This window comes from Equus caballus, chromosome 3, assembly GCF_041296265.1.
Source record: "Equus caballus isolate H_3958 breed thoroughbred chromosome 3, TB-T2T, whole genome shotgun sequence".
Lineage (NCBI taxonomy): Eukaryota > Metazoa > Chordata > Mammalia > Perissodactyla > Equidae > Equus > Equus caballus.
In genome coordinates, this window is record NC_091686.1 from 72,399,143 (window position 1) to 72,411,622 (window position 12,480).

The 12,480-nt window shown below is 34.1% G+C and overlaps 1 protein-coding gene across 7 annotated transcripts in view; it reads right to left on the reverse strand.

The window, feature by feature from the left end:
- Positions 1-1,506: 1,506 nt before the first annotated feature.
- YTHDC1 (YTH N6-methyladenosine RNA binding protein C1) overlaps positions 1,507-12,480 on the reverse strand; it is a 35,712-nt gene continuing 24,738 nt past the window's right edge. For 4 of the 7 annotated variants that reach the window (XM_014738670.3, XM_005608739.4, XM_070262393.1 and 1 more), the window contains 8 exons: positions 11,687-11,771; positions 10,515-10,681; positions 7,922-8,004; positions 6,612-6,648; positions 6,476-6,539; positions 6,303-6,365; positions 4,689-4,823; positions 1,507-2,499 (listed from right to left, as the gene is read on the reverse strand). In XM_014738670.3, coding sequence (XP_014594156.3) covers positions 2,275-2,499; positions 4,689-4,823; positions 6,303-6,365; positions 6,476-6,539; positions 6,612-6,648; positions 7,922-8,004; positions 10,515-10,681; positions 11,687-11,771 — 859 coding nt within the window. In that variant the 3' untranslated portion in view covers positions 1,507-2,274. The remainder of the gene's footprint in view (positions 2,500-4,688; positions 4,824-6,302; positions 6,366-6,475; positions 6,540-6,611; positions 6,649-7,921; positions 8,005-10,514; positions 10,682-11,686; positions 11,772-12,480) is intronic. The other 3 variants (XM_001501526.7, XM_014738671.3, XM_070262392.1) reach the window with 1 other exon arrangement.

Consider the following 12,480-nt stretch of genomic DNA (forward strand, 5'->3'; position numbering starts at 1 on the left):
TTAGTTTTACTAAAGGCAATGCTTAAACTAGAACACAGGTTTCCTAACACCCTGTTAAATGTTATTCCCTCTCTACCACACTGCACAGATTTAAAATAAATCCCTAGGGCTTATTTTTGAAATAGGTAAATAAAACTAATTGTGAATGCATGAAAAAATATTCTAAATGTGGTGAGAATATGAAAGCAGTAAACTGATCATTTTAAATATCCTTCAAGAGTGAAGTTCCTGTGTTCCCCCAATATAGACTAACTTTAAAACTGTGATCATGATTCGGTACAGAGTTCTATTATAACTATGATACTGTATGAAAACAAGAAAAAAGTGGTCACATATTGAAATAGCTCAGGTGGATATATATTCAACTTAATAAAGGCCAAAATTCAGGTACAGTAGTCCCCCCTTATCCACAGCGGATACGTTCCAAGACCCCAGTGGATGCCTGAAACTGAGATAGTATTGAACCCGATTATACTGAATTTTCCTATACATACACACTTATGATAAAGTTTACTTTATAAATGAGGCATAGTAAGAAATTAACCACAACAGAACAATTATAACAATATGCTGTAATAAAAGTTACTGTAAGTTTTAGCAACCTCAGCATACAATTTTTTGTCTTCCCTTATTAAGTCAAGAACTTCCACCTTTTCACTTAAAGGAAGCACTTTACAGCTTCTCTTTGGCATATCCAAAATGGCCAGCATCGCGGCTCTTGTGCTTTGGGGCCATGAAATAAAATGAGGCTTAGTGGAACACAGGCACTGTGATACCATGACAGTAGATGTGACAACCAAGACAGCTACTAAGTAACTAATGGGTAGCTTATAAAGCATAGATGTGCTGGGATGATTCACGTCCCAGGCAGGACACCACCAGATTTTATCATGCTATTCAGAACAGTGTACAATTTAAAACTTATAAATTGTTTATTTCTGGAAGTTTTCATTTAGTATTTTTGGACTGCAGGTAACTGAAACCGCAGAAAGCAAAACCACAAATAAGGGAGGACTACTGTATAACTCAAGAAACTGAAATGCAAAACACAAAAGTCTTTCATAAACTGTTGTCTTGTGTGGCTGTATTTTATACAGCTTGTTACCCTGGGAGGGGCTGAAGGTTAACTTAAAATATGTAACTAACTATAAGAGGGTTAAACTGTAAAGTGGATTTTAAAAGTAAAACAGAAACCATCTTCACTTATTGAAAATGAAGACAATAGAAAATATGAAAAAGAAAACAATACTGTGACCAGAGTAGGTCCAAAAATCTTATCAGATGAATAAATACTTAAGCAAAATAGCAACATAACTCCACTGTGTACCCACTAGTTCTTAGGTTAGAAATAGAAGCTTTCAATGTAACTGGCCTCAATCATTTCTGCTAAAATATGCAAAAAAGGCAAATGAGATTCCTACAATTCCTAAACACAAAGCATTCTTTTATGTCAGCTAATGCAGAAGAAAACAAACTTGCATCCAGACAAGAAAGAAATACAGCAGGTAAGTGTCAATCTTTACCAATTTATTTTATACAAAACAGTAGCAATGTAGAATACGGGAATTATCTTCTGCTGCCACACACGCAAGTTGTGAACATTCCAAGCCAATGTATACAGTTTGGAGGGGAAGGCTAAACAATAGCATCAACCATGCTACTGAACATAGGAATTTTTTATTTAAAAAGATTAAAAATTAGATAGCAATGTCTTCTTCATATTGCTCTCATCATTGAAGACTGAAGAAAAATAAAAAGTGACTTTTTAAGATTAAAAAAAAGAGGGAGGGAGAAACCAAGAGGCTGCTACAACACTGCCATACAGTCAAACCATCATACTTCAATATTTGCATACTTGATAGCAGCATTTTTTACAGAACCGTGTGCAACTATATTTAGAAACACATCGAAGCAAAATATAATGGTAGTCATCAATCAAGATCCAAAGGGAAAAAAGAAAACAAAAAATAACTAGGATGAACATACTATAAGTAGATAAACATTTAAGGAGAATGAATCAATATCTACATTCTTGGACTGTTCCATTCTGCCCCAATAAAAAGGTCAACTCAAACTGTCAATTGCATTTTTGGAGGATTTGAGTTTTTCCAGTTCTTAATATACTGCATGCTTGGAACAAAAAGGGTCATAATAAATCCTTCTACACAATGAACGTTAAGTAGACAGCTGAAAATAAATTTACTACTTGTAAACACACACAAAAAAAAATACAAGATTTTTTATCTTTAAACAATCAGTGCTTCCAAAAGCGCATTATCTTCTATATCGACCTCTCTCCCCTCGGTCTCTGTCCCGATCACATAATCGCTCTCTCTCTCTCTCTCTATCACGTCCTCTATCTCGCTCTCTGTCTCTTCTGTTATCTCTAGGGCGGTCTCGCTCTCGTTCCCGATCTCTTTCACGGGGTCTACTTCTCCGACCACTGACAACAGCTTGTGTGCGACGAAGGAAATCATCCACCCTCATATCATAATCATGCTAGAAAAGGTAAGAAATAGGTTAGGTATGTTAAAAATCAAATGGAATCTATGAGTGGCTATATTGTAATTATTGTCTGGTAGAGAGAAACAATCTAGAGAAATGCGCTAATGTATTAATTTATAAAATGTAATTTTGACATTGTTCAAAAAAAGGATTTTGATGTCTTACTAGATAACCGACAACAGACATTATCCAAATATCAGTTAAAAATAATTTCATGTAGTTTCCTACGTAACTTCAGTAACTTTTCCATCCAATTCCTTTAATAAGATTTAGGCCAAAGTAATCTCCTAGTGATGACCATCAATGTTGCATCATGCATACATGCTGCCAATTATGCTAAATGTCATCAATGTTTTTCTGCAAGAGATGAACTCTACTTTCTTTTCATCCTTTGATTCTACAAACTAACTTGAACCAACTCTGCCCTCTTATGGTGAAATAAGGAATTTACAGTCCAGATTTTCTTTCAAAAAATGACAAACAATTTATGGAATTTGATAGAATTTTAAGAAAATATGTACTTCGGTAAGACTGTGAAGTCTATTCCACACAGAGCTAATAATATACAAAAGGCTGAAAAGGACAAGAAAGAGTACTATGAGCAACTAAGTGAGGTAGCAAGTTACTGTGGCTACTTCTTAGCTTGACCCCTGCTCTAGCTTTCTACTTTTAGTTCTCAACTCACCTTTACTTCTGAACTAGAAATTGGTCTCTTTTCAAAAGTCAGCTTAAATATAGACTTTAAGGTCTGAAACACAATTGCACACTATCTTTCACATACAGTGAATATGTGATTATTACATAACCATGGAATATATACATATATATACACACATACACACACACACACACACACACACACTCTAAAGGTGCATGAAATAGCAGAACTTGTTAAAAAGGACAAGTATACTTTGGTAAGAGAATCTTAGAAAGACTTCCCATTTTGAAAATCATGCAATCATTTAAAAAAAGGAATTTTTGAAAACATCACAACTGATCTAGTTAACTAAGATTTCATCGTACACAGGCTGTATATTTCTTCTTGTGTGACTGAAAAAAAAAACTACTAAAGTCTGTTTGTCAGTTAGGATCAGAAATTGTTTTACTGAATTATTAAAGGTCCTAATGTGATTTCATTTTGAAAGATTAACATCTTTACCAGGATAGGAAATAAATGGCATCACATAAAAGTATCTCAAAGACAGGCTAGGAAACTACTGCTCCAACTGGCTATCTCAAATATACATGCTCTTCACCTAAGTCGGAAGATAAAAGGATGTTTACTTGGCCCAGCACAAACTCATTATGTCAAGGGAGGGCAGGGTTGGGAATCCCAAATTGTGTTATCTTACTTTAACAACCAAACTACCTTTCTAAAGCTATCAAATTTATATACAAAGGAATTATGTCAGCAAGTGCCAGAAAACAATTTCACTTTTAAAAATAAAAGTATCAAGGAAATAAATAAATACCATTTAATAAACAATCTCAGCCCAACTAGTATAATGAAAACCCAGAAACTTCAAACTATAGTCTTTCATTCAACCTGTTTTGAAGTGAGCAAAAAAAGCTTTCATATGGATCTTATGGAATTATTAGAACCAGTAATTACTAAAGGACAATTACTGTTCTGCTTCATTTCTTAACATCTGTTTGTCATGTGCTAGCATCATCCTAAGAATCACAGATAGAGAGGAAGTGAAACAATTCACTTGGTTACTAATTTTAACAAAATGTGGTATAAACAGAAATAGATGACTAAATGGGATTGGAGATTATCACCACCTGTCCTATGAAAATTAACTGAGCCAGCCAGAATATACAGAAAGCTTAGAAATATCTATTTGCAATACTAATTACACAGTTATAACTGAAGACCTCAGGACAGAAAGAAAATGTCCTAATTTACTATATCCCTAGGACATTACACCTAAGAGTTACATGTAGGAGTTGCCTCAACTTAAGCAGTTTGTGTTTGATCAGTAAAAGAAATATGTCTATTTAGATAATCCAAAGAGATCAGCCATTTCTTAACAAAAAATAGGTTGTAAACTACTCCAAAATAGTTTGCACAAAGAATATTAAATAGTCCACCATTCAACATAATCTGGCAACACCCACATTCAAATTGTTTACAGAATTCTTAGTAGCTCCCTCACACTTTTGCCTTCTCATGCACTTACTACTCGTTTATCTCTGTATCTTGCTTCATGTGGTACTGGATGATGTCCTGAGTAAGGAGGATGAGCTTGAGGAGGTGGAGCATGGTGCTGATAGTAAGGATGGTGTGGAGGTTGTTCCATTCCAGGATAAGGAGCCTAAAAAAAGAAAACCACTTCCGTAAGCATCTACCCAAATAGCTCTGTAAACAAATCATTCTTAGAATTCCCCTACCCAAATCACCCATCCCAAACAATAATCTGTACTAGCCATTTACTTTGATGGCATTAAGGTTCTTCAAAATACCCTCTTTATTTACTTGTTGAAAATATGTGCATTATAAACTCTCTAATCACACATCTTTTAAAATAACATGTTTATACTTTTATACCATATCATTTAAATACTAATAGAAATAACCCTCACACAGTGCTTACTATGAGATAGGCACTGTCCTAAACAATTTACACATCTTATTTAATTCTCACAGCAAACCTATGAGATAAGTATTATCATTCCTAGTTTAAAAAAGTGGAAAATGAGGCATCAACTGGTTAAGTAATTTAGGATTACACTACTAAAGGGGTGGAACTGGGACACAACATCAGGCATCCTGGCTCTAGAATCAGTCATCTTAACCACTATGCAAAAATCTACTCTTTAAAAAAAAAAAAAAAACCTCCAGGAGCTAATGAACTTTTAAATGCCGTTATAAAATGAATAGGGGCAAATCAAAGGTTACTTCCCTAGTTAGTGCCAAGACATTATTAAATATTTTGATTTTTTTTAATTTTACAGAATCTAAAGGAAAGAAACCTTATAAATTCATCTATCTGTATACAGTACCTTAAGTGAAACAAAAGTCAGACGAAGGGGCCATATTATAGGCAGCATTTAAAATTTAAGGAAAAAAAGATAAGAAACAATAAGAACTACTAAAACTTCCAAGCTTTTTATTTCTTAGGCATATAATGCTTCAGCTATCCTCAATACCTTAAAATATACCCTAAGAATATCCAGCTTGCTTAAAGGAAAAAATTAAAATTAGGAACAGTTTAATTAACTTTATTTTCTATACAGAATTTACTGAGTATCAGGATCAGGCACTATGCTCAACTTTACACGTATTTTGTAAATTTAGCTTCTTGACAATCCCACGAGGTTTATTCCATTAAACTTTAAGCCATACAAGGACAGGAATAATGTCCATTTCATTCACCAATGTATACCCAGAGTAAACAGTGCCTTGAACAGAGTAGGTACTAAATATTGGTTTGATAAGCCAAAGAATGAAGGAATGCCTGTTGAGTTTTAAAGATAAGGAAAACTAAAAAATATATTATGAAACTTGCCAAAGGTCACAGAGTTGAGAAGTGAAGGTACGTAAAAGCAGGCAGAGTTTGCACTAACAACCACTATAATACTTAACCATAACACCTATCAAGTAAGCCTGCCCTATTAACACAAATCAAATTACTCATTAGTCTTTAGTTTTAAAATAGCATGTAATTATTTATCACCAAAGATATGTAACTTAAGTCCCTTAATGGGTAAGTGTAACAATCATATTCCAAGCAAGCACTCAATATATGGAACTACAAATGAAGTTAAATAACTTGCAAAAACAGAATACAAACCATTCCTTGCCAAGGTGGTGGTGGTCCCATGTTATGAAATTCCCTCACATAATCATTGTAGGACTAAAATGAAAGATGATAATGTCAATAGCAAATAAAAATCCAACTCAGGCTTACAAAATAAATCAGATCCTGATTTTATGTACATTAAAAATATAAAATACAATGCTTACCCCGTTTAAAAATACATCTCGGCGAACTCCTGAAAATCGTCTGTTGGGAATAAGATTTGTGAAACTAAATTCAGGTAATTCATAAACTAGTTCCAAGAATGTAATTCAAAACTAAGCAAGAGTGAACCCAACTTACCTGTCTACTTCCTGGTATCGTGGATCCTTTAAATACCCTGTTCAAACATCAAGCATTTTAGTAAATCAAATTTATATTTTTTATTATGGCATTATAATTAGACCTTCCTTACCACTCATTTCAATTCTTCCCATGAAATACAGTGATGCTATTAAGTGATGCTATTATTGTATATTCCATTTTCGGATTTTCTTCTCAGATTACATGAGAATCTAGGAAGTAACTAAATAACTTACTGTTATCACAGAATTACAAAGTGCTAGAGAGGTTTTCATATGGATCTTCTAAATCCACATCCCAATTCTCACTAGATAGAAAATTTCTTCACCCTACACCATAAGGAAGGTAACGGCAGAGGAATTATCTTGAGGACACTGTAATAGGACTTCCTTAAAACAAATGTCTACCTTCCACCTGGATGGTACACACAAGCCTTGTTAAGTCAACCATAGATAGTTTTAAAATATGCAAACTTAATGGGGAGAAAAACAAAACTGCAAAAATGAAGATGCATACATGTTAAATGAAAGAACCATATGGTAAGAGAAACAGTCTTTCCCCCTTCTTTTAGTAAGGACTCCACAAATAAAATGTAAAACACTTTAGCCATGTTACTGGGGGAAAACTAATTTCACTCTCTGGAATACCCATTTTGAAGAAGAATGAGGCCGATTATCAAGCCACTTATGTAATACTGCTGTAATGCTCACTAACACCTATTTCCAAACTGTCTAATATTTTATAAGTGTTATCACTGTTTTAATAAATATCTTCTCTTAGATGCAGTTTGCCTTTTTTAATTCCAGTAAGGGAAAGACTAACTTAGCTGCTTTTAAATTACAAACCAAGTATTTCCCATTCCTCTCTAAAAACATGAAGTCAAACATTATTTAGAAAAATATAGCATAATTTGAGTTTCTAATTAAAGCTATACACATGAAATAGTAAGTATCATAGGGAATAAAAAGCACAATAGAGTATAAGATCACTGCTTTCTCTATCTACATTTAATCTTAAAACACATGTGCAGTTCCTGTTGGTGCAGTAATTTATAAATTAGTAACTTCAGGTAATTAACAAATTATGATAATGAGTCACATTAGAGTAGATCAGACAACCTTAACAAAGTGGAGGAAGTTACTTAACAAAGTAATTACTATGTGAGAACTGTTAACTTCCTAAGGTTTAAGTAGCCACATCCTAAATTTTCTCACTTTTAAAACCACAGGATTATGATAGAAGTTTCTGTGTTTTGTTTGTTTGTTTTTATAATTTTAAGTCAAATATCTGCAGGATTATAAAATATTAACCTGGTCTCTGGTGAAACTCAGGGGCATAGTCAATCCTTGGTTTCTTTCTGCTGTTATGAATATCATAATCTTCTGGTCGACGCCTACACAAATTAGACACATTAGAAATTAAACCAAAAACTGCTGGGAGAACAAACAGCAAAGCAAGAGTTTCTGACAGAACTAAGTATAAAGAATAGCCCATTATTTTCTTTAAAATAACACCCTAAATTTTGGTGAGCAAATAATCTTAAAATTTCTAAATTTTAATTTCTCAAATTAGTTACTATAAACCAATCCTTAAATGTATTGCCGAAACTAGATAGTCTATGCAATTCTCATGCTATGAAAAGACAAATGGAAAAAAGAATCTGCTCAAAATACATAAATCACATTTTAGTATTCTAAACAAAAGTAACTGAGCTGCCCTCAAACTAATGTATATATCCAGTTTAACAATTAAAACATTTTCTCAAATAAAATCTCAAAATCAGGTGAATAAGAAAGGAAAAAAATTGTGTATCACCATTACACAATAGGTAATTCTAAAATCTACATATTTAAAGTTGCTAATGTCATTTTAGGGTCAGTCTAAACAAAACTAAGAATTTCTTATTTTTCTTCTGCTTCACACAAAATTATACTTTTCACACAGTCATACAGAAAATTTGATAATTAAAAGTGACTTTACAGGAAAGTTTTGAAAATCTTAATACTTTGAAAAACTAACTTCTATAGTTAATAACATTTAGGAATTAAGGGAATTTTTTCCACAGACAATGCCTTAAAATAAAAATAGCAAGTAATGGGGCAGAGTTTTAACAGAGTTCATAAAACAAGTTCAAAGTGTATTCTTTAGAAGATGAAATTTTACTATATGCAGAGGGCTGCTCTTTACTGTCTTCCATATATCTCAGCAATGTAATACATCATTAAATACACTTCATTTTACTTAGCATTTAATAAAGAGCTACAGAAAATAAAAACAAAAAGCTCAAGTTTTTTGGGTAATATATCTTTTACCCTTAATGTCAAATAAAAACTCTGTAATAACCTGGCATCACTAGTTTTCCAGCTATTTCTCTGAACATCAACTACTTTCATTAACTTTTCTAACACAAACTCACTAAAAGTGCAAAGTGCAATAATCCCAAGCCCCCCGACAGAATAAAAACAGTTGTATCTACAATAAATAAGACTAAGAAAATTAAAAGCTGGTTTAAAAAATAAACATACCGCTTTCTTGTAGTTTGGGGAGTGCATTTACGACCGGTATAAAACATGATAGTAACAGTTCATATAGTAGTCCAACTACTGACTTTAAGCTGTAAGCCACATACATATATGGAGGCCCTGGCAGGCTTGAGAGAAGGTGTAGTGGTGTAATAAGTATAGTTTGCAGTCCATTGCAAAACTGAGGTAAAAACTTCACTCGTATGTACTGTATTGCACTGGAAACCTCTTAGCTTAAAACTTCAAATGACATCTTGGTGCTCAGTCCTTTTAGGCCAAAAATAAGGGTGCTCTGCCAGGTTTCCTCCTACCTACTCGACAGTGTCCTTTTTAAGCTCAAAGAAATGGGGACTCTTGTTGGATTATCTGTACCTACCACAGGATGTTTCCACTGAAAGGAAACTTAACCAAAGGTTTCATCCCATCAACCATACATCCAAGAGTCTTTAGCAGAAATTTTAGATTTAGCTGTATGCAAATCTATACAAGGGAAGGTGTTGGGTAGAAGGGCATAAATCAGTCCTTTGCAAAGACTTCTCCAATTCTGTAACAAGTTAAACCCCCTTTTCCTGGAAAATGATGTTTAAGTTCATAAAGTAGTGATCAATAACCATGGCGATCCTCTAAAAAACACTTTTAAGTCCACAGGTACTGCCAGCATCTGGAAAAGTTGTAAACAGACACAGCAACAGCCCTTCTTTTTGGTTTGTTGCCGGGTCTCCCAAGGCCACTTGATCCCCTTTGGAAAGAACCTATTGTTTTCAGAAGCTCAGCAAGATGTGTGAATTCACTGGGTACATGTTAGAGAATATTTGGCAATGGGATTAACACATCACGGTGATAAAATCTCAAATAGTCCCAATAATGCTCCTCTTGAATATCAAAATAACTTAAAATATTTTATCCTCTAAATGAGGCGTCATCTTCTGAAAAAATATTAGTGATCCTTTATAAAAGTCCCATATCTGACAAGGCTTATCCAGAGACACACCTGAAAGAAAAGGCTTTTTACAAAATATTAACAATTTTGGCAAATAAAGAATTCCTCCTCTTCCTCCTTTCTAGCCTGTTCTTAGCAACAAAGGCCCACCTCATTTCAATTGTATACATTGTATTATCACAATATTATCTAATCTAATCTGGTTATCACTTTTTAGCACTTTTTCTGCATAAGGAAAGATCCCCATTCTCCTCTTGAAAAATGACTGAGACCAAGGTGACCATGTGAAATCCTCAATGAAGCCACAAACTAGTCCATGCAGCTTGATTTGAGGATTTTCTCTTTCTTCTTTACCGCAGGACAAACTTTTGACGAATCACATTCCTCCATCATGTTATTCTGATACATGTGCCTATTATCAGTCCAAAGAACGTTTCTAACCTTCCCACATCCCGGACTGGTTCTCGACGGGATGGACGTCCTCTTGATCGGGGCTGAGAATGCATTCTTCTCTTGTGACGCATTTTATGAATGACCTGATATAAGTCAATACTTTCATCGGGGGGAAATAGAAGACAAAGCTGGGTTCCACATTCGAGTTCAATTTCCTATAGTAAGAAAGTACGAATTTACAAGATGAAACAGGAGAAACTTTCAACAGACTTCTATTTTCCTGGTGTACAAGAACAAAAACAGACTGACTTGGAGGTTTCCTTCCCAAGGGTAAGGATCACATGGGATTCCAATCAACTTCCTTGAAAGGTTTTGGAAAAAACCTTTCAAAATTGTTTCATGTTATTTATATAAAGCTAAAAACTAAAAGTGTAGAATCTCCAAAGTAAAATACACAAATGCGGTTCCTTAAAACTCTGTGACAACTGCCCTCTGCAAAGGAGGAATATTTCTTTGTGCGAAATACAAAAATATCAGGACACAGTCATCCATCTTAATACACTGGAAGAACAACGTATGTTAGTGTGTGCCAACAACGTTCATAATTATGAGCTGCTAAATGTACTGAAATACATTAGATTAAACAAGGCAGACTATCGACTTTTTAAAATTAAATTTTGTTTTTAATTAGCAACATTTTCACTTATGAGCAATGAAAACATAACTTCTGGTTCAAAATTACACATAGAAACTATGATGGTCAAAGGTTTGGGTTTATTTTAAATCACTGCACTCAATTTCATTTGCAGGACTTGAAAATCTGAGTACATACACTTATCTTCTTTTCATAAAGCTTCTTGTTATTCAAAAAACTTTAGTAAAGTTGCTCAAGGGCATTTCCAAAATACATTATACAAGTGCAGAATCTGTTAAACAGTAGTAATATAATGAAAAACCATTTAAAATCAGGTCAATTCTGTTCAAAAACTTTTCCTTCAGTTGTATTAATGAAAGTACTGTATAAAGCCATCTATCTTTCAACATTAATGGAGATCTTATTAATGAGTCATAATCACAGTAATCATGAACTTAAAATAAGAATTTTTTCCCTTAAACTTTCACACAAATTCTTTCAGAAATGGTTTTAAAATGTCCTTCAATAAAGACCAATAAAAGGGCTGATTAATGTGTTTTTTCAAAAAGTCAATTAAAAAACAAACCTGTCCATCACGCCCAATCTTTACTGGTTTATGTTCATTCCAAGGATTGGTGAGATGAGCCGACTTAGTGAAGGGTAATTCACGCCTAAATACAAAGTAATATCAATTATATTCTTTTACAGAATCCTTTAAGGACCTTATACTACTTCAGTAGTAAATTCTTTACACTACTTCAGTAGTAAATTCCTATGTTAATCATGATTTAAATGTGACTAAAATTTAAAGCAGCACTTAGACTGGGAGAGCTTATTCCCCAAAGAGGGAACCCCTTTAAACACACACCCTTTCCACATTCTCCAGTGTGAAGCTACATAATATAGTACTCAAGAACGTGAGCTTGGAAACCAAAGCAGCTGAAGTTTAAATCCCAGCTACCTCTCTCTCTATAACTTCTCTGAGCTTGCGTTTCTTCATCTTATAAACAAGGTTATTACCACCTAGTTCATACTTGTTTTAGGTAGCCTGCAAATGAAATGACATATAAAATGTTCAGCATATCTCTTGCTTCTGTGTACTCAAAAGAATTGTGGTTTGCTTTTTGGGTTTTTTTTGGTGAGGAAGATTGGTAACAGATGTTAGCACAGGGCCAATCTTCCTCTTTGTGCTTGAAGAAGACTGTTGCCGACCTAACATCTACGCCAATCTTCCTCTTTTGTATGTGGGACATCACCACAGCATGGCTTGATTAGCAGTGTGTAGGTCCGCACCGGGCAACTGAACCTGTGTTCCCCGGGTTGCTGAAGGAGAGTGCGTGAACCTAACCACTACACCACCAGGACGGTCCAAGCATTCTA